This window comes from Etheostoma spectabile, chromosome 11, assembly GCF_008692095.1.
Source record: "Etheostoma spectabile isolate EspeVRDwgs_2016 chromosome 11, UIUC_Espe_1.0, whole genome shotgun sequence".
In the NCBI taxonomy this organism is placed as follows: domain Eukaryota; kingdom Metazoa; phylum Chordata; class Actinopteri; order Perciformes; family Percidae; genus Etheostoma; species Etheostoma spectabile.
Window position 1 is genome coordinate 2,941,514 of NC_045743.1, and position 23,504 is coordinate 2,965,017.

General features: G+C 40.5%; 1 protein-coding gene across 4 annotated transcripts in view; it reads left to right on the forward strand.

The window, feature by feature from the left end:
• The window catches only part of fgf14 (fibroblast growth factor 14), a 114,299-nt gene that overhangs the window by 58,888 nt on the left and 31,907 nt on the right, over positions 1-23,504 (forward strand). Inside the window, exon 1 of one of the 4 annotated variants that reach the window (XM_032528873.1) lies at positions 17,133-18,502. The exons of the other annotated variants lie outside the window; for them this stretch is intronic. Coding sequence (XP_032384764.1) covers positions 18,310-18,502 — 193 coding nt within the window. The 5' untranslated portion in view covers positions 17,133-18,309. Of the gene's footprint in view, positions 1-17,132; positions 18,503-23,504 lie in introns of those variants that run through there. 4 annotated transcript variants of the gene reach the window in all.

Below are 23,504 nucleotides of genomic sequence, written 5' to 3' on the forward strand. Positions count from 1 at the left end.
GCTGTCCACATCGCAGGCTTTGTCTTGCCAATTTTAGAGCTCTAAAAATCAAGTCCCACCTCAAGCTTCTGTTTCATGAGGAAAGAAAATTACAATCTTAAAGCTTTTTATGCATTTTTCTTTAAGTCATTTTCTATTTCCACTGAAATTGTTTTCACACCCTTCTTAATGTGTTGCCCAGTCATAAAGACCATGGTTCTGGCATATCACTTACTCACCAGCTAATTGTCGTCTACTGTAATTACAAATGTGTCATTTCTGATTATACCCTAACAGGAGACATGCAAATGAAACGCTATTTTTAACAGTGAACTTTATTTTATCTTTTCCTCCACTAACCCTTTTACATCTTTCAGTTTGACACGGAGTAAAAAACAGCTTAACGGTACTCATCCCTTCATTTTAATAAAATATCTAGTGTTATTATTCCATCATCCTGATTTGCATATATGTTAATTAAGCCCTTGGGGCATAAACAGAAAGCATGGTTGTAATTGTTCTGTCTATGGTGCTGGTTCTCTTTGTTAGATTACTTAGTCTCCTAACCTGCTCAACTTAGTTCTCCATCAAGACATTGAATCTGTGGCAACTAAAGAAACAGAAATAATCAAAAAGTCTATGAGGTCTACAGAGGTTTTCATAAAAGTGAGATTATCTACATAGATGTAATTCTGTCTCAGTGATTGATCCGCTTTTAAAATTAAATTAAGAACATTAACACAATGCCAACTGTGGACAGCTGGCTGTTTACATTAACAGTGACCAGCTCAGTGAGTGCATGTCCAATGACACTGCACCACTGACAGCTATTGGAAACTGTGTGTCCCAAGGCTCTGATCTATATATCATACAGCCTCCATTGCATAACATGTGAAAATGAAAACACATGCCTCTTTCCTTATTTTCTATTTCTAACATTTTTCTTTGTTCTATTCTCTCTCTCTCTCTCTCTCTCTCTCCTCTCTCTCTCTCTCTCTCTCTCTCTCTCTCTCTCGCCATCTCATTCACACATATGTGCCCATACACATGATTTTATGAGCACTATGCATGTATAGATAGCCTTTATACTGTATGTATCACAATACCAGTTGGTAATATGGGATCAGTGAGTCTTTTTTTTACAACACAGAGAAGCCCACAATCACATTATGGCTTATGGCAACTGACTCTGATAGTCACAACACGGCCTCACTTCCTCTAGTTAGGTCATATCTCCACATAGAGTTCACCACTACTTTCATCACGCTATCAACATCTTTTTTAAGTTAATTAATTGATTTATTGATAGCTTGCGGACTTGGTAAACTGATTAAGAGTTGGACACCAGCGCAAGTCATTATCGGACGCATGTCTGAACACAGCATCTGTGATGTAGCCTGTTTTGGCCACTTGAGGGCACCTTGGTTTACTTAAGACAGTGTTTTGTCTCTTGTAAAGATTTCCAGTTTTAGTCCAGTATAGTGCTTTGACCGCTGGTTAAGTACATGCATTGGAAGATTAAAAAAAATCTAGAAATCATGGTTACAGTCCGGATTAAGTATTGACGTTACTTTCCCAGTAATCTCCACTTCTCTATCTCTACCTTTTGTTACAATATGTTGCTCCATTACAAAGGGAATTTAATTGGGTTCCATTTAGTGGTAAGTCTTTTGTTTTTTTTTGTCAGTGTAGAAGCCATCCCAATACTTCACCTTTTGTTTTAGGGGAAACATATTTTTTTAGAATAAAGCTACAAAATCAATTCTCTGTGCAGATCAGTTTGCTTCTTCTTGATCAACACTGTAATCCTGCAGCAGTGTCCTGCTGGGCTCTGTACTGCTCTCTAGTGGCTGAAAAGTAGTAAAGCAGTGTATAAGTAGCAAAGCAATTTAAGCATGACAAGAGGGTCAAAATCACTCCAACAGGAACAGCATTTTTATTCAGATTTTTAAACAGCCATTAATGTTGGTTGAACTTCCAGAGAGGCAGATTATGTGAAGTTAGTATGCCACGTAGGCTACTGTTTGCAAGCATGTAGCATTACTCTGCTGCACCAAGACCGATTTAGAAAATAAACTGGGTAATTGTTTCACCAAATGCGCTTCTTTTGTCTGACAGTTTGAAAGACCTTGGTAACTCTTCAGACAAACTATACAGCGATATGTGTCACGTTATGAAGTTGGCATCTAGCTATAAGCAACATCGACAATTAATATTGTGAGCAACATGATCAACCGGTGAATTGATGTTTGTATTATTGGTGCAAGAAGCCCCACATTGATCTGAATAGTGAACTTGTGGAGCCAAAATGTTTTGAATTGGCAAATTATGTCTTTTTTTTGTTGCGGCTTTACCATTTTCTGTCATACAGTAAAGTCACTAAATTCCAGTGAGTTATTGCAGGGCTGGTAACTACTAATTCATTTTAATTTAATCCTCACTCCTGCTGATCTCCAAGACCAGCTTAAGTAATACTTAAATAACACTTTATAATAACCATCATTATAGATATAGATATTAATAGATGGCAAATTGATAGTCATTTAACTGTTAGCAAATGGTCACTTTACGTTAACAAGCAGTTTAATTATAATTAATGAAATATTAGTGCTGTAAATTAAGTTTATTTTCCCACACCTTATGTCCCTCATACTATAGGTATCAGGTAATAATTAAAAAACCCTTTTGTAAACCTTTAAGAAACCATTTTTAAAACAGCTATAAAGATTACATCGATAGATGAACTAGATATTCCTAACACTAATTTACAGCAAAACTAAATATACTATTAATTATGATTTATTTGTTAACTAAAGATTAACTATCAATTTACCATCTATTAATGATGGTTATTATAAAGTGTTACAAATCTTGTTAGTTCTCACATCAGTGATCACCACTTCTGAGAGGACTGAGTGGATCCTGGGATACAGTATGTAAGGTATTTGATGTATTCAGAGCTTTGGTAACATTTTGGGTATGGGGGCTGTGTTAATGGGTGGGTTTAGAGTGTTAATTCTGCCAGTTTTAAAGCTTCCCGTCTCCCGGGGTGTTTAAAACCCCCCACCCTTTAGACAATTAAGCACTCCTTGGGCCCCCGTCCTCTCCATTTATCATAGTCCAATACTTCCACACACACACACACACACACACCCCAAAACACACACACACCCACACAAAACATTTTCAGCCTCAGCTTCCCTTTTTTTTCCAGGGCAAAAGGGGCCCAGAGAACCAAATTGACGCTTATCACATTTGCTGGACTGCCCTTTACAGCCCTCATCAGCCTTTCCTTGGTTTTTGGGTGAGAACCTTTATTTTCTGTTCTCAACGAGTGGCGGGTCCCCGTCACAAATTTTTCTCTGAGATCTATGGTCATATAAAAAAGAGCACACCTTAAAGGGATCTCTGGAAGGAAAAACAATATGAAAAAAACTTTTAAAACAACTATTTTTTCAAATGTAATTTTTTTTTTTGGGTTTGGTTTTTTAAAAAAACCCATTTGCCATGTTTTCCTAAAAAGGGGTTTTTTCAAAATAGGTTACAAAGTCAACTTTTTTTAAAATTGTTAAAAGGGTTCCCTTTTCGCATATTAAATCAAACTTTTTAAAACATAATAATAATTTGATTTTATTTAAAGGGCCTTCATGACACCCCAAAAACACTTCACAAAAAAAAAAGGAAATTTTTGTTATAGTCCTCTCTTTTAAAAGGGGTGAGGTTCCCAATATGAAATTCAGTCGGCCTGGGAAGGTCTCAGGGGGCGGGCCCGGGGGTTGGGAAAACTTCCCGTTCTCAAATAGAGCAGTGCGGACCCCCCCTTTTTTTTCCCGGGGGGTGGGTGAGTGACTCCCCCGTCCACCGCCGGGCCCCGTATTCCCTTAAAAAATGATTTTGGGGTTTCTGTATTGCTTATTTCCCCTTCCGAAACAAAATTTTTTAAGGGGGGTTTTTCTCTTTTAAATGTTGCCCAAAATTGTTTCTACCACCCCGGGGCCATTTTGTGGGGTTTAAACTGGACAAATTTCGAACTTGCTTTTTGGCCCCGCCAGCAGGGTGCTTTTTGGGTCCCGTGCGCGCCCTTTTATCTGGTAGTTGGAAAGGGGGTTTAAACCCTTTTTTGGGAGAAGGGGAAAATCCCATTTTTTTTCTGTTTTCCTGTAGCACCAATTTAAAAAATTGTGCCCACGCATAGAAGCCATTTTTCCACCCTCCCAGTACTCTTTTTAGAATTTTTTTAAACAGTTTCAAATTATTCTCTGTGAGGAAAAGCCCCTTTGGCATTGCCTTTATTTAAAAAGAAACATAATTTTTTCCCGCTTGTTTTTTGGGGTTTTTTGTGTTTAAACGTTTTTGTTGCTTTTTGTGTTTTTGAGGTGGTTGTGTTGCCTAAGTCCCAATGGATTGCCTACTTTACACCCTACATTTTTTAAATCTCAAAAATGCTAGACCCTTTTCTGCCAAAAGGGTATCTTTTGTCAACAATTACGCTTTTACGGTACCACACTCGTTTGTTTAAAAAAAAACCAAAAACAGCGGCATCAAGACGTTTGAGGGGGGCCAAAAGCACTCAACATAAAGAGAGGTGTGTGTGGTTGGGGGGGGGTTTCAGTTGTGGAAAAAGTAGAAAGGGGTTCGAGGACCTGAGCTTCTTAAAAAGCATTCACATCGGCATCATTGGCTTTAAAGGGGGCAGTTAGGGCACTGACCCCACCCAAAAATAGGGTACATCCATTTTGATTTTTAGAGAGTAAAAAAAGAGAAAATATGCCTTTAATTGCATTCTTTTTTAATTTTGCTTTGGGGGTTATGCGTTTCAAGTTTTGTTACAGAAAACAGACTTTAAATCTTTTACGTTTATGACCTATGTTTTTCCCCCCCACATCTTAAATTTACAAAAGGGGTTGGCCCGACCCCCCCCTCCCCCTTTCCATTTTATTAGCCTTTCCGCATGAATAACCCAGGTCCTTACCCGCATCGGGGAAAAATTAATATAATGGTTTAACCCATACACTATGCTTGCAATGGGTACACATTTTTTTGATGTGCCCCACACAACAACCCCAAAACCCACACACACCCACACACACACCCCCAAAAAACCCAAAACCAAACCACCCCCACACCACACCCCCACCCACACACACACACAGTGTCAGCCTTCAACTCTGGAAGCAGGCCTTTCTAGAGGGTTTGAACTAATTGGTATTCTCCCAAACTGCCCAGGGCTTCTCCAAGGAACCTCACTCTGCAGTGCTGCTGACAAGGCACATTCCATCACTGCTGCTGACTTAAAATAGAGTTCAAAGGATAGAACTGTCTGTCTGTCTGTAGTTTTCAGTTGTGGTATCCAAAGTGTGACAGGGATTCTGATGGACCTGTGGGCTTCTTTGTCTGCATTCCATCAGGTATCATCTGCAGCTCCATAGGGAGCCAGCTTAGACAAAAAAGGCACTGACCACACTGAAAGGTGTGTGTGTGTGTGTGTGTGTGTGTGTGTGTGTGTGTGTGTGAAAAGGGAGAGGATGTGTGTGACCAGCATATCGACTCCTTAGTGAGTTTTAACAGTGTTATTTTACCTCTGCAGCCTTCTCTGTATATTTTGTCGCTTTTCTCACATTAGTGTCCTTAAATACCCTCATTCTGCTTTATTATAAATTATGCACCATATAACTGGATTGTTGGCGATTTGGGCCATTTTTTGGTAGTTAGACAATCAATACTGGTAAGGGGCCACAGGGCTGTGGTTAATCACTGGCAACTATCCAATTGTGCTTCCCTCTACTTCCTGGAATCATGTGTCCTTTAAAAGTCTGAGAAGATGGAGGGAAAAAAAAGCAAGCCCAGCCGCATAAATATTAGCAATTGACCTTTCTTTCCAAAGTTATATATTGCCAAGACGACTTAACTTTTTTGCTCCATTGCCGGCATAGAAACTCATGATTCTATCATGACAACCCACAATTTAACATATAAGATTTGTTCGGTTGCAGGGGTACAGGCCATTTGTAGCAGTTGATTTCGTTTCACTGTCAGTGTAGTTTAGCAACATATGTGTGAAATTATTTGTTTTAATTTGGGAGTGAGCTATTTTTGAGTATAGCACAGTTTGAATCAACTGTTTCATTGTTTTCTCCGTCGGAGGGCTCCACACCTCAGGCCCACTTTAATCTCATCCGGGGAGAGAGGGGGAACACTCCATCCCACTCACAACAGAGAAACACATTGTAATGTGGCTACACATATTCTCTGGTGGCGTATTTAGTACACCTAGCAGCGAATATGTGATATACATTTAAATTATTTTTTGACACTCTGCATGAGATGATGAACCAGCAATTTAAAGGTCTGTGAGCAGAGACTTAATGCTCCTACACTCGTTTGGAACTACTGTAAGTCTCTCCAGGTTTTTTTTATGTCCTTTTCAAATATAGTATTCATACACAGTGCAGCAGCGGTGTAGTTGGCAATAAAAACTTAAGGTTTGCTTCTCAGTTGATCAGTCCTGCAAGCGCATTCATCTATAAACCTCCATGTTATCAGAATGCTGCAAGACATAGCCTGAGGAAACCCTCACAACTGTTGGGCAATAGTCAAAAGGAAGGCCCCAGACCCGGGAATTGAATGCTATGAAATCATATTCATCATATTAATCAGTAGTCATGATTTACTAAATAAGGAGTTCTTTGTACCAACTACATACACTTGTTTATAGGATCCCCATTACTGTATCCCAAAAACAAAACAACTATATCATGGGAAATATCCTATCTATAGCATGGGAAACTTTGAACTAATTTTTAATAGTACAGTCTAAGCAACTAAAGCACATTTGTTAAAACATATATGGATAGGCACACTTTATTGATAGGCACAGTTTACGGTACATCTCCAATTTCTTCTGCCTTAGTTCCAGCTCCAAACCACTCAGATGTTGTCATTGGTTCCTTGAGACTGAAATCTCTTTTCCGAGGGAGACCTGGCCAAGACGGCACACCAGTTGCAATTTAAACAGAAATACAGCATAGTCCACACAAACAGACAAGCATCACACATAGAGGAAATGAACAGGTCACAAGTGGCAGTTACATTTTTGAGTTACATGGCATTTTTAACATGGCCTTAAAATCATGTAATGGGACTAGATCCTTTAGATAGAGCAAGTTTTGCAAGTTATTCCAAGACCATGGAGCAAAGTAAAAGAAGGCTTTTTTCCCCCAGCTCAGTAAAAACCCTTGGAACCTGGTAAGAGAGCCACCTTATGGAACGGAGATGAAAATGGCTGGAATTCTGCTTGGGGAAATTACATAAATATCCCGGGAGTTTACCCAACATGGCCTTGTACGGAAAAATATACAAATGAAGTTGTCTACGTAGACTTAGTGACGGCCGGCCTACCAGTTCATACAACGTACAATGATGTTACAAAGAGTTAGTTAAAAGCGCAGAGCACTATGGTACAAAGACTCTAAAATGTGGAGAGTACTAGAGACAGCATGCCTGCAGACAACATCACCATAGTCCAAAACACTTAAAAAGGTAGCCTGCACAAGTTTTTTCCTGGCTTACATGTTAAAACAAATTTTATTTCTAAAATAAAACCCCAGCCTTAGTTTCAGCTTTTTTACAAACTTTTCAACATGAACTTTGAAAGAAAGTTTGTTGTCCAGCCAAAAACCTAAATAATTGTATGATGAAACCTTTTCAATTAAGTCCCCACTAGGTAGATTATCTAGGGATTTGGAACGAGCCCTTGAAAACGTCATAAATTTGGTTTTCTTAGTATTTAGCCCTAACATGAGGCCATGTAATGAGGCTTGAAGCTGTTGAAAGGCAAAATGAAGGTCATTTATAGCTTGGTTCAGTAAAGAGGCAAATGAATATATCACAGTATCATCTGCATAAAGGTGCAGTTTAGCAGTTTGCACGTTACTTTTCGCCATTCAATTTTCCACTCAAAATTCAAAGGCAATGAGAGCCTCTCCAGTGAAGCAGACAGTTTCTCCTTTTAATAGCTTTATGGTTGTTAAAATTATCTTATTCTACACAGGCTTAGAGTATTTCATATACACTAAAATCTATTCACTAAGCTATATGGTGTTTACATTTAATTACATTTAATGTATTGAATATAACATATTTAAACCCAGACTCCCATGTTTTCTAATGGCTCCATCATTCCATCAAATGTAAATATATGTATTGTACATCTTTTTAAACACATTCCCCACCATTCATGTTACTTTATGGTGTTTTCGGAAAGTTTTGGATCTCAACTGGAAGGATCTCAACTATTAAAACAGTTATCTGGCTTTGAACAATGTTTGGCTGCACAGTATATATTTGTAATTACTGGTTCATTGTCAAAAAACATTGACTACATGATTTGGGATGTTTTGTTTTGTTTTGGCTGTTACACTGTATTTATTCATGTATTTTCTTTTAATTTTTAAGAATTATGGGAAAGCACATTCAAAATCCTTTTGGTTTATACATGTGCTCAATAACTACGTTTTACTTGACTGAAATAATTCTCAGGTCTTGGCTAACAATATTACAGTAAAAGGGCAAACGTTTTTGTCATTAACAATTTTAGTACAGATGTTCTTGGTCTCTGGGGTATGATTATCACCCCCTCGACGCTCTGGCCATTGTCCACCTCCAGGGCTTTACCATTGTTAGGTTCAAAACCTCAAGTCAAAAATACACAGACACAGACTTGTCTTTTGTGCTTTGCAAAGGGGATGAGGACTGAAATCTTCCTAAGTCTTCCAAAGTTCTCATCCCTTGCTCTGCCTTTTTATTGAATGGGTGTTGGCATAAAGTTGTTTCACATAAATGGGTGTAGTATATAGGTGTTTTACATAAATGGGTGTTATTATATATCATTCTTTGCTTCACCATTGGTTGAGCTGTAGCCGGGTGTATTTGGCAAGTTTAGGGTTTAACATAGTTCACCAAGTTGAATAAAGGAACAACATGTTTCTTTCACACAGTCACAACTGAAAGTTTATCTCAAGGTTTCACATGGTCACATGACTATTTCACAGTTTAACTTTGTACAGTTCCCACAACCATGCACTCTTGATTTGTGACCATTTAACAAAAGCGCTCAATTTTCATTCCCTCTTGCAAGCCATTGATATGCACTCGTCTGTTTTAGCTCTCTGATTAGCTAAAACTATTAGACTAATCAAAGCAAGTGAGAAAGATGCACTGTAGAACACTCTCAGTTCATAAGCGGGCTCTCTAAGCTTTTATGGCTCTGCTAGATGGACTCATTATAGTCAATGATTAAACAGCTGGAGTCACAGATCGGCTGGACAGAGATGGAGGCTTAAGGTGTAGCTACTGACCCAAATTTGTCAAGTAGTTGTTTGATATGTTTCTAACTTCAATATTTTATCACTTTGTGCTCATTAGTTACTTGAAGCAGAATGGCAAACAAGAACAAAGTCCAACGCACCGATACGGACGCAGAGGCATTGCTGGAGAAACAGAAAAGCTACCTCGAACCACGTTTTCCTCAGATGGAGATCGACAACGACATGCCGTCCATGCTCAGCTAGCGTCTCTAACTGAAAGCCTTGGCTCTATCAGATCTGATGTGAATAACCTAAAAAACACTGTGGAAAACCACCCAAATATTCTTGACAGTCATTGCCTTGCTTTTCAAGAGCTGGGGGTCAAGCTAGCAGATATGGAGGACAGAAACCAAAAGATGCAACAATCCGCATAGTCGGGCTAAAAAAGGGGCTAGAAGGTGCTTATGCTATCCAGTATCTCTTGCGGTCCCTGCCCAAGTGGTTCCCGGTGTTTTGATAGATGAGAGCCAACCAAATTTACAGTGATAGTCCAAAGAAAAAACACTACAAATCGCATGCTGATTTTCAACGTCCTCCGCTACACAGGCAGGCAATCCTGAAAGATGTGCGGAAATCTCCTCTCGTTGTTGAGGGCCGAAAAATTCTATTCTCCCCGGATTACAGCAACTTCACGGTCAAACGGCAGCAAGCCTTATATCAGACCATGGATTCAGCACAAGTCAAGGTTTCTGGATTTTTCCTGCTTTATCCCGCAACATTAAAGATCAGAGACGGCGCCCAGTACAGAGCATTCACCTCCGCCGGGGAGGCTGAGGACTATGTGAACCAGGCTGTGCCTCATCCTCCTCCTGCTGCTGCGGGGGAGAGAGACAATGCTACAGATTCTGTCACGCAGGGTGCCGTGGAGGAAGATCAGGACTGAAACAACTCCCTGATGATCATGGACCATTGGTTTGTCTTGTTCTCTTAATGTTTTCTGGTTTGTGTTGCACCGTGTGATGAATACAGAGACTGTGTTTCTGAATGCTATGTCAACCTAGCTTAATGTGGCCTAATCTCCATAGGTCAGCTGGGCCACTGCTAGGCTAGAGTTTCCTTTCAGGTGCTGTTTTGTGCTTTTTGTTTGTTGACAAAAATGCAATTATTTTTTATGTTAATTTTGTGTGGAACCATTTGCTGTTGCAATCAATTAATTATGGGCTAGTGTTACATTTTTGCTGCCCCTGATCAAATCTTGATCACATACCTACTTTGAGTGTTAGCCTTTTCTGTTTGTTTCCACCCATCCTCTTGCTTTTCCTTTTTGTGTCTTGTATGTTCTTGTTCTGTGTTTTAAATGAAGGACTCAACTTTGGATACACTATTGTCAGGATTTAGCGAAATGAAAAGCAGTAGCAAGATCCACATGGACTTTCATTTAGAACGTAGATTTTTTGATAATCGGTTAACTCCCAGCTTACAATTTTTGATTCCCAAAATGAATGTTCTGGGAAAGTTCTTTTTTGGTTGTGGGAACGTTCCCTGAAGGTTAGGTTTGGTTGTTTTGGTTGCAATGGAAAGTTGGTTTAGCGTTGTGGTTACATAAACCAACTTTCCATTGCAACCAAACCTAACCTTCAGGGAACGTTCCCGCAAGCAAATAAAAAAAAACATTGCTACCTTTAAAAGAAAATTCCCCATACATTCTTTTTTACATTCCCCTAACCTTTAAAACAACCTTTAACCATATCACTATTACTTTAAAGTGTGCATGAGCAGGAATGAATGAACAGGCAAACTTGATGGGATTTCAAATTTTAATATACTAACAAAATACAAAAAGGATAAAAGGATGTAGAGTGCAAAGTAACAGTGCAAATGTAGTGTGCAAGATGCATATTGGGATGATGAATTATGTAATGCGTAAGTGAATGGCCAAAGCTACAAAAATACAATTGCTTTAATAAAAATCGAGGTCCATGGTCATGGTTTTGATGGCTCAGTCCTTCTCAGCTGGCCTAAAAAAAAGAAACAAAGGTTTGATATGTCATACTAAGAACAAACACGTTGACAAAAGCAAGACAAATTGCCTATGTTCTCTGTGATTACAAATATTGATAGTTTTCCATTATTATAATAATAAACATCACGCAGAAGAATTTAAATTTACCGTCTGTGTGGGGCAAACTCCAGGACTTACCCAATCTAGTCCTCTGCGTCTGCTGCAGACGGTGCGAGGAGGTTTTTCTGGCAGGCAATTAGAGTGGAAGTCAAAATAAAGCAAAGTTATAAGTCAGATTAAAACCTTATCAGCCAAGCTAAGCATAATACTTATGGGAACAATAAAATAACACCTCCTTTTATAACCCTGCATACATCCAGGTCCTGGAAGGTCTTTCTTCTCCACAGGCTATACTGTGTCAGCACCTCATTGGTTGCCACTCGCCATAGCACGCGGTGGATGGCATCACCTTCGGTTGAACCTCCGAGGGTTGTCAGGAAAAGTTCCTGTAAAACATAGAAATACAAATTATACATGTAGAACAAAGTGGAGAGTTTGTACAATCTTATTTTGCAAGAGAAGCCAGTTCAGTTAGGATATTTGAATTCATGCAATTATAGTGTTAATCTTAGGGTGGGACTATGGCCACTTTATTGCCATTTTGTTCCTCCTCTCCTGTTGACAAAGACTCAGCTTGGTGACTGTCAAGCAGGGCGACAACAACACGTCATCGACTGAAGCAGGAGGTGACCGGGGTGCTCCTAACAGCATGAGCAGCTCATCCATCTTCTCAAATGCATCCATCCGCTGTGTCATGCGGGTTAGGGATGTCCTCAAGCCTGTGTGTGTGTGTGTGTGTGGGGGGGGGGGGGGGGGGAAATGAATGGTTTTAGTTGTTATACATTATATACTTACATATGTAAACATCTTGAGTCTTTTTACCTCTCATTTCCATCTTGATGGCTGAGCCACCTCCCTCGGGATGAGTTCTTCTGTTTACAACAACAAAAAGTTAGGTTACTCTCGTTCCTTGTCATTAAATTGTATTTAATTGCAAATGCAAAATTTAAAGCAACTGTACGTTCAACTGGGTCCCAAGATGAAGTGGAGGGGGGGGTCATATTATACTGTACTGCCCCTGGCTGCGGTAATGAATTGTATAGGGCTAAGGCAGCTGGGGTTATGACACATTTCCACAGGCTATCTTTGACAAGGAAACCGGTCCTCAACTCATAGCTAGCTGCCTTAATGAAAGCCTTGGACGTGCTTGAGTGGCCATTTTCATGGTCAGTCTTAGAGGGGATGGGCTTTGGTAAAACTTTAATTGTTATGCTTAAAACTTTGTATTCTAATCCCTCAGCTCAAGTCTTAACCAGACACACCTCCACCTCATTTCTAGTTTCTAAATCTTCATGTCAAGGTTTCCCCTTGAGTCCTGCACTATTTTTCATTTCTCTAGAGCCGCTGGCTCAAGCCATTTGCCATTCCATTATGGTGTCACCATGTGTATGCATTTGGAGTATACAGCATTATCTCTCATTATTTGCGGACAATGTTTTTTTTTTATTTTTTTATTTTTTTATTAAGAGAACCCTTTTCAGTCTTTACCTCACTTTCCATCATTATGCAACGAGTATGGAAGCTTATCAGGCTTTAAAATTAACTGATAAAAGTCTGCACTACATTGAAATGATTCTGCCTGCAACTCAACCATCTCTGCCCACACATCCCCATTGATAAGTGGTTTAAATATTTAGGTTCTGAACAGCTCTGCTCTGAACAGCGTTTTGAAAGATATAAAAAAGTGGATGGGTCTCCCGATGTCAATTCAAGCCCATAGCTCAGTGGTTAAAAAGATTGTTTTACCCAGGGTTAATTTTGTGAGCTCTATGCTACCTCTCTCTCCCCCTGCTGGCCACTGGCGCAAATTACAATCAGCTGTGTCTAAATTTATCTGGAAAGGCATGCGGCCGAGACTTAATGTCTACTCGACAGAGCAGGAAGGAGGATGGTGGCCTCTCAGTTCCCAACTTTAAACATTATTTCTGGTCCTTTGTGTTAAGACCCCTTTGCAGACGGTGTTACCTGGCAGAGGCCTTTGCCCATTCATCCTATTCAAAAGTTATTTACTGTGCAGCCTAAAAACTGGAATGGGTGGTATGCGTGGTATGGTATCCAGGCTTTATTGGTTGTTAGTGATATCTGGCCACACTGCCCTTCCTATTGAGAGGATCTGGGAACGCGATTGACCAGGACTGAGTGTCGATTGCAACTAGCATGATGTATGGTCTAACATTACAGAAATATCACGCAATCCAGACCGTGAGCAGATTCACCACAATTTCATTCATAGGACATATCTAACCCCTGTGAAAATGCACTACATTAAATGTATTAATTGCCCTTTATGCACTTTCTGCCCAATTAAAGCTCATGGTACATTTTTTTACATGTTCTGGGAGTGCTCTCCTGTTGGTCAGTTCAGGACCAAAATTGCATTCAAAATTTCCCCCTTGATTACTGTTGCTGTACCCAATACTGTAAATGTTTTGATTCTGAATGATCTATCAGCCTTTCAGCTCAAAAACGTGGTGTGTTTGCTGGACTTACAGCTGCTAAGAGGATGATTACAACCCGTTGGAAGCCACCTCATGACTTATCTGTTTGTACATGGATCCTTTATTTTTGTTGGGTGTCACATACATAGAACTCTCTATAGCTTGTGTGGGTGGATTCCCAGGGAAGACTTTGGAGACTTGGCACAGCAATGCTGAGTCCTTAAGGTCAATGTTGTAGCCTTTTCTTTTGTTTGCGTGTGTGTGATTGTTCCCTTGTCTTGTGTCTGTTTCTTCATGTGTTTTGTCTCCCTCCCTCCCGTTTTTCCTCTCTGTGTTTTTGTGGCCCTGGGACGCGTTCCTATGTCCCAGCGTGTTTGTAACTGTTTTTTGAATATTATGTCTAGTATATTATGTTTTCTGAATATAAAAAGTTTAAGCAGCTGAAGCATTGGGAGGAGGAGACCAACAAGGGAGAAAAGAAAATTACATAAATCCTAGCTAAGCGAAAATATTACTCATCTCAAATTGAATTAACTCATTGTCTTTAATAATGCAATGTAATTTCATTCTGGCAAGTTTAGCTTCTTTTATGTCACTGGGCCCCAAGAAGTGCGAAGTCCCACTCTCTGTTTTTCCTATCAGGATGGGTGATAAAAGAACATGGCCATCAGGCAAAGGAATAGCAATAATCAAATGGGTTGTTTATCCTGGTTCCATTTGGTGACATTTGCTTTGCCTTGGCAGCAAGACATCTAACAGTAATGAAATTTCCTCAGAGGAGATTGGATTAAAATGTTCTGACCTAATGAGGCTGTGGCTTTACAAGTCTGCATCAGATTCTGCTTTGCAGAATCTTTGGGTCACCATGTTTGTCATATAGGCCAACTGTGCATTGTATCATGGTGTCTGGTAGTCTGTGTCAAGAATGTATTGATAATAGAGGAGAATGTGCTCCATATACGGCACAGTGCTGCATGTGTCTTTGCGACAGGCTAATTTTTTGCAAATTAGGTCCTAAGGTAACATTTAGTCCTCTTTCATTTGTTGCTAGTCTCAGATAAAATGTCCAAATATGTTAACCTAACTGCCTTTCTCTGTGACCCAACTTAAAGAATGAATTAGGTTTTTAAAGTGTTTGTGAACAAATTAATGTGAACAGCTTGGGGCAGACTGTCAGTTCACCCTAACCATGTTAGGTTCTATAGATGGGCCAGTATAAATGGGGCATTAGAAGTCACAGGAAAAGGTCTTGGATTAGAGGGCTGTGGAATGGGACTGCCATGGACTCTCATTCACTCATATGTAGGAGGAAAAGAAATGTAGGTATGTGTGTCATTTTGCTTCATGAATGAGTATTTTACTGAGTTTTTGATGTGCTTTTTGACAACATGCATTGTATTCTTATTGATATGGAAACATTTTTGCAGGTTAAGCAGATTATTATGCTCCCCCAGTGTGTGCTCTGTGGTAAGGCTTTTGCATGTGCATGTCTGTGCTACTGTATGCGTAGAAAGCGTGTGTGATCATCCATGCATTCAACCTCTTGCTGTGTGACTGAAAAAGGTAAAAGCTACAGAGCCTTTCCTCTCCATAATTATCCCAAACCTAGATCCGGTCCAGTAAGTTGTGACAAATTTGTATTACTCAAGCACACCAATGATGGTGTATGCCTTCGTTGGAAACATAAATGATATGAGATGATAGTAATACTGCATACAATATGTTTTTCTCTAATACAAATTAATTTTGTAGCACATTACATTGAGCCCCCTTCCCATTTGTCTCATTTTTTTTAAGATTCTTATACCCAACCTCAATTTATGAAAGAAATAACTAGTTGTTCAAATTGTTGGACAGAATCTAATGTCATCACAACCCAGTAAATACAACTAAATCCATGTACAAATACAGTCCAATATTATCCTGCTGCGATTTTATATTTAATGCAATCCAAGTACCCAACCTCTGTATAATTACTGAATGAAAGTGATTATCTATGTGAGCGAAAGCCTCTTCAATTTAGAAGCGGTGCTGTGACAGTGCTGTCCTGCAGGTTGCTATGGGTGAGGGACCATTGTTGAGCTGACAGTGTCCGCTGCTGGTTGGATCGTTAACTGCAGTGTCTGCTGCAGCACCACGGGGCTGGAGGCTTCTGAACAGACACGGGACATTAACTCGTGTGTCCGTCCAAAGCCGGAGTTCGAATGAGGGGGGGGGGGGGCACATTGTAAACATGATTTACAATGAGCAGGGTCATAAATACCCCCGAATGTAAATTTGATAACGCATCTATAGGATATTATGTAGCCCTATGCATTTTAATTCTACAGGCAGTTACCACGCAGGGACAATGCCATCCTTTCATTGTTCTTCTGTTTTAAACCCCATCTACTCTCTTACACTTTTTTGATGTAATAGAAATGAATGGACATTCTTATTTAGTTGTGTGTCTGCCAGCTCCACCAATTCTATATTCTTATGTCCGTACAGCTGGATATCAACAGGTGCGTCTGGCGTGCGGAGACTGGACGCACACCAGGGCAGTGCAATTCATCGCCTCAGTCCCCATGAGCAGAGCCCAAATGTTTAATTACAGCCACCAACAGCAGATGGCTCTCTTGAGTTTTAATTCCTGCGTCTGTGATTGAGACTTACATGATATGAGCCCCAAAAGAAGAAAAAGGATAAACTATTTTGTCTTTTACAGGCTTTTATTGTGTTCAGCCGACATGACTTTATCATCGTAACCGAGGAATCATGTGGAGTGGAGGATACATTGGCATGTGGTCCACATCCTGAAGTCTCTTGTGGTCGTTTAAGTAAAAATAATGTCCGGCTGAAGGAAACGTTTCCCTCCATTATTGTGTGGTGCTGAAATTAGCGACGCTGTCCGTGGTACTGGAAATGAAGCGCACCTCAGGTGCTTTAAACCAGATGAATGCGTTTATTTACCACACCTGCAGCAACTAGTATCCCCCTTATGAGGTGGAACATTATGTTATAGTATTTTACTTGGATTTATCATTGATTTAAACTATACTGATTTGACTAGAAAATGTAGGTGAAATCCACATTTATGAATGCCACACTATTCAATTGTATTATCATTTATGTAGGGAATTCCTGTTATTTAACTAAATGTGTTTCATGTAGCAGCAAATCTTACCATCTAACGTCAGCATCAAGACCCTGCTGCTCATTCCCTCCAAGCAGGGGCTTGGTGGTCGAGAGGGAGGGAGGGAGTGGGGGAGGGCATCTTCTTCACTCAGGCGTGTACTAACGAGTGGTTAGGACTTGTTGATGGGAAAGATTTGTTCATCTGGGGTATATAGACTGAATCTAGGGACCATGGCTTCCTATCGTTTTTTTTCTTTGAGCGTGTGGAAAGAATTTGTGCTGTATGTCAGTGGCGTTACTTTCCTTTTCCCCTTTACGCACTGATCGTCGTACATCCATCTCCCGCGCCTTGGGCTTTATGGGAACATCCACTGGGTCGAACTGTCAGCTGATCGCCGGGGGATATAAGTTTATATATTTGTATGCAGCTTGTCACACAATGCAGACGTCATCTCCACCGGATTTCGATCAGCTTTGGTGATCTTTTTTTTTTTTTTTTTTTCCTCTGGCTCCGATTTCGCGCCCTGTTGGAAGCGTGGAATGCAGTGAAGAAAATATGTTGGGAGAACGTTATCCGGCAGATCGGCAGGTAGTTGGTCTAAGTTTGCAGTAATTTAGCCTACTGCATCAATGTATAACTCTACCACGGGTGCTGATCAGTCACCGCAGGGTCGCTGTCGCGGATTGCTTCTTGCAAACTTGAGTTCGTTTTGCCCGGTGCTGCTGTGCCTTCCCTCGAGTGGGGATCTTCGTAGGAGGCTCCTGTATTTGCTTGATTGCTGGCGGCGCACATGCACTGGCGTCCCCACAGCCTCCCAACACAACGACTTCTGATAGAGCAACCTCGTCTGGAAGGAAAAAGAGAAAAAACAGGGCGAAAGGAGGAAAGAGTGGGTGAATGTGCTGTGAGAACGCTGCAGCCGGTACTGGACATTTTAAGGAGGCGATGCTACTGAACATGTCTCAGACAATGAACAAACACATCAATTTGCAGGTATGAATGATCCTCTGAGATCTCGGTCCGCGTGAGTTTGGCATAGCTGTTCATCAAGACTATATGATGCATGTATGGAATTACGCATAAACTGATCTAATTTTTTCCATCATGTCCTATCATTTTTCGAGTGATGATAACATCTGTTTTAATATCGCACTTAGCATGTAGTATTTGGACAAAAAAGAAAACCAGTCCCCCCAAAAAATATATTTGACATTTCACATCACGGAACGGACCACTTAACCGCCACTATGGGACTGTGACCCGGGCTGCGAGCTCTGAGAGGCGGCTGTTTGTGTAGTCTGTGCTCCGTGTGCAGACTGGACCTGAGCAGTTGTGACATTTTGAGCCATGGCTGCTGCTATTGCAAGTGGGCTGATCAGACAGAAGAGACAGGCACGGGAGCAGCATTTAGATCGGCCCTCGACCAACCGACGGAGGAAGAGCCCCAACAAGAACAAGGGGCTCTGCAATGGGAACCTGGTCGACATCTTCTCTAAAGTGCGCATCTTCGGCCTCAGGAAGCGGAGACTACGGAGACAAGGTCTGGGAACTTTAGTGTGCAAAGTGCCTGCTGTGTTGGCGCAGAGCGTTGTGCATACAATGTTTAAACATGTGCATACATTCAACCACTTGACAGCTCTAATTAGGCCACCGAACAATCATAATTACACCACATCCTATGGGATTAAAGTACACAAGGTGATAATGAAATGACTCATACTCATGTAGTACTTGCCATTTTGCACCTCTGTGCGTAAAAAGTGAAATTGACGGAGAGAGAGCTTTCTGTTCTGTATATTGGCCCAGTTGGCTGAAAACGGCAAACCTGCCTCTGATTTACATGCAATCCCAGGTAGCTGACAGCCTCCTGACAAATTGTACCAAATGGTTTTGACAGGTTTATCGAACTGTAACCTCGGCGATTCTGAAAAGGGCCTGATCGTAATGAAGCACTACACGACTTGCCGAACGGCTTAGTACATTAAGCACATCACAAAAACCACAAATGAAACTCATTTAAATGCAAGCAAAAATGTCAATGTCTCCGGCGGAAAGGAGGTTGGAGGTTACGCCTTTCAAACACAATCCTTTCTCGCATAATTTTACAAATCCGTGTGCCAGTGGCCTCCAAAAGTGGCAACCTGGGTTTTAAGAGCACTGTCAATAAAAAGTCCACTGCTGGAATTAGTGCCGACTCAGAGAATATTTTTTTCTTACAAAAATAATTAGAATCAGTCATTTAGGAAATTAAATCATTCCTATTACTTTTTACTTCTTCTCCTTAGTGAATGACTGAAGGCTGCATGGAAACATCAGGTATCAAACCTGTTGCCCCAGAGCTTTTATATTACTCCAACTGATTCAACACAATGGTGCACAATTTAATGGCAAAGTCGCAATTCAAACAGCATTTTCTTGGTAACAATACATCTAGAAGCAGTGTTTGGTCTTTCATCTTTTTCACAAAGAACCATTTTGATGGCTGAGCATCTCTCATCCCCTTTCTGTATTCATATTGGAATTGAACAATACTATGAGTATTGTCCCCTTCACTAGCCATTAGTGATTACACAGATTCAATGGCTTTGATGTACTCAGATCTATATAGTAGCACATCTGGACATGGGTCATGTTGCATCAGAATGGCAGGTTCTAATCTGCTATCCTCCGGACCGCTGTTGATGCCGCTGCTTTCTGTGTGCGGTGGTTGTCCCAATGTTTGTGTGTCTAATTGTCTACTGTCCTCTGTCACATTGGAATTGGTCTATGGGGTGTCTATAATTTTCATTTGAATATCAGTAGCATCTAGCAGCCTCTCACTGGAGACGTGTGAACAGAAAGTCATTTGATTATTAAGTCTGACCACGTCAATAGATAAAACAAAACACAGAAGACTTTGCAAACTGGCTTTTTTGGTTTGGGGGTATATGTTAGCATTTCATGGATGTGAACAATTGGGATCTGGCCCAAATACATCTGAGTTAGATATGTGGAAGGCAAGTCTACCTGCACTTTCAACATGAAATGACGTTACAGCATCACTCCTGCAACGGCCATTTTATAGAGCAATTTAGAGCCTCCCTGAGCCCCAGAATAGTGATGTTAATCCACAGTAACAGTGCCAGAACAAGTGTTTGTAAACTGTATCGTGAGGGCTTCAAAAAGCACGACCCTGCTGCCTGCAAGATAAGAAACACTCCCTATAAAATCTAAATAAAATGAAGGAGAAGGCCTTTTTAAAATAAGTGTTTTGTCCTCATTTTTCAAGCTCAAATCAGAACACAGAGGCAACCACTCTGTTTTCTTCTGGTTTAAGTTTGTGTTATTAGATTAGGGGTCTAATGGGAATGTACTCCATTAATTTCACTCTCAAATGAGAATTAGGAAACTCTTTACCTAGTTCTATTAGGCTTTGCTGTCAGGGGGCTTTTTTGAAAATAATGCACATACCACTGGTTCCCTCCTCACCCCTCCACAACTTTCCTGCACACATTTGTTTCTTCCCTTCTTCTCTCTTATTCACCGTGAAAGCACAAGAGCACACTGTTTAGGAAGACCAATGGCTTTTCATGCGTAATTAAATATTGGCCCTTGGAAGGACTTTTGTTTGTGTGAGTAAAAGTTGAATGCGCCACTGATCATATGTGTTGTGACAACACAGGCAGACATGCACAGTTGCCCTCATTGCCTAGGTGAGAAAGACATTAAGCTTCCTTTTGACAGCAGCAGAGAACAGAACAGCTTTCTAACCATCAATACTGTGTATTGAAGAAGTCACATTCAAATTCTGCTGAGATCTGTCAGGATAAGGGGATTGGAAGTGTCTGAATATGTATTCGAACACCAGTATTCCCTTTGGTTTTGAGTATTGTTCTTGTGAGACATATTGTTATGCTGTATATTGATTTGAACTGATATAAATTGGGATTTTGAGCCAGACAGTTGATCAAATTCAATGAAAATGTATCGTAACTATCAAAAATCAATAGTAATTGTCCTATGTCATAACAATATTATTGTGACAGGCTATTCTGAAAAAATGGAGCACACATAGACCTTAATAAACGGCACAACATTTTTAGTGTCTGCCGTATTCATTTGATTGCACAGATGTGGTTTCCTGTCCTCATCCAGCACTTGGGGAAAATGCTGGGAACACTTAGCGTTTTTTCTGCCATAAAGCTTTCACTTTAAATCACCCATGCATTTTGATAGCAGATGTGGATCCAGTGATCACACCATATTTTTAAGGGATTTGATTTGAGTTGTAAATTCTATTGCACTCAAACCCAGTAAGTGAGCAGTTGGCACATCCAGCTGTGGCTCGCCCATAATCTCAATGCTCTGGCTCTAATTATCTCACTAGGTTAGATCCATAGATCATTACATCATGTTGCATAGATCAGACTATAGATTAGTTTACATGATCCCATTTGAACCCATTTGAGATGAATGCCTTCCTGCGCCATGGACTGTTTATTCAAATGTGTGTTGGCCCACAGCAGTGCATCATCAGTCATCTTTCAGAGTTGTCTGTATCAGATGAGTTATTGTTATGTCAGATAAGTTTTGGATATCAGGAGGAATAGGAAAAGTGTGGAAGCTTTCCTTTGCATGATCTACTTTGCCATGACAACAGAAGCAACATGAAGGGTTTTTCCCCTTTGCAAGCAGGAAAGCCCTTCTCCTATTCCAGAAACATCCAAAGTGGGTCAGGCAGGGCTGACAGCAGTCTACAACCGCAGCTGTGTGTGTGTGTGTGTGTGTGTGTGTGTGTGTGTGTGTGTGTGTGTGTGTGTGTGTGTGTGCGTGTGCGTGTGCGTGTGTGTGCACGCTGGTACTCTGTGCTGTGTTTGCTTTGCGCTGAGCCGAACTTGTCTTTTCACAAACACAGAAAATAAAATACAAAAGGGAGTGCAGGAAAGCCATTTTTTTTAAGAGGGGAAAAAAAAATCACATTTTCTTTGACAGTTAAATTTATACATGTATGCAGAGAGGACCTCTGCTGCACAACTACCCGATTTGAGATCTTATGTTTCTGATGCTTGTTGTTTTTCAAGGAAAGCCCCTGCTGCTGCCAAACCACCACTCTGTTTCCCTAGAAACAAATAAATGGCATCTAGAATCCTACAGTGCTTCTGTTGTACAACTGGGAAAGTCCAATTGCAGTAGAGGCTGGATACTCCATAGGTGATAAGCAGCACCATCGTTTCACCATCCTGGTCTGTTATAGTGGGAGAACACAGACTGATGAGTAGAAAGAAAGAGAGAGAAAAGAGACAAAAAGACTGAGTAATAGAAGGAAGGCAAATGAGTCAAGGACCTTCTCGACTTAGGGAACTCCAGAGACCATTTCAAAGCAGCCCCTTTTCAAGAGTGCATACACAATATCAAGCATGTCTGAGGAAACTGAAAATGCTGTTTCATTCTAAGACTTTCCTCATAGCTTTGCATACAACATCTCTATCCTCCCACCCTCATATTCCCTTTGTCATATTTTGTCATTTTGATTTGATAAACCATCCAAAAAACATGAGTGTTTCTCTGCATTAAAAATAATGACCATGAATCTTGGTTTGCAAGAATTTTTTTTTACCTCAAATCCATCAGAAACATTTTATATTGACCATGAGCAAGTTTGACCTTCAACATGAGTTGCATCGATGATTTGCTATCTTTGTAAGGATTACAAAACCCATTGTGTCATTCTAACGTAATCACTAGCATCCACTCGCATGTCTGATGGGAAATTGTCAGTAATAAAGAAAGTGCTGGGTTTGTGAAGACATGATTCAATTCAGGACATGTTCATTCGGGCACCCCTCATTGTCAACAGTTATATACTGTATTACTGAAACCTACTTCACACATCCTCCCATTGTGTTATATCTTTTAATTTAGTTTGGTTTTTATTACATTTGATAAAGTAGGTAGACTGTGCACACCCTTTCTGCAGCTCAAAAACACTGAAGCTTGAAACGGTGTGTGTGTGTGTGTGTGTGTGTGTGTGTGTGTGTGTGTGTGTGTGGTGTGTGTGTGGTGTTGTGTGTGTGTGTGTGTGTGTGTGTGTGTGTGTGTGTGTGTATATGTGTGTGTGTGTGTGTTAGTTACACTGGCGGGCTTGCCCTAAGGAACACAGCCAACATCACATGATTTATACCATGATGTTGGAGCCAAGTTCACCTGCACAAACAAGTATTTACACAGCCAGAAACCAGTTATGCCTGTTGTAATTATTACAGATGCCCCCCCCACACACACACACACACACACATATCTGTCTTTTAAATCACTTTCGATGTCACATATTGTAAAAATGCTGCTGATCCAAGTCATTAATTGATCGCAGGTTGGCAAACTTTGTGTGTCCGCACAAAAGTATTTTGGTTTAAAGAAACCAACCCGGAATACTGTGTGGACTAGCCAGACCTTCCCCCACAGCAATGTGGAGGTAGGTCTGGCAGTGCGAGACTACAGATTAAGTGTCTGGTATATAGTACAGAAGGGCGGAAACATTGAGCACATTAGTCAGACTAGAAAAT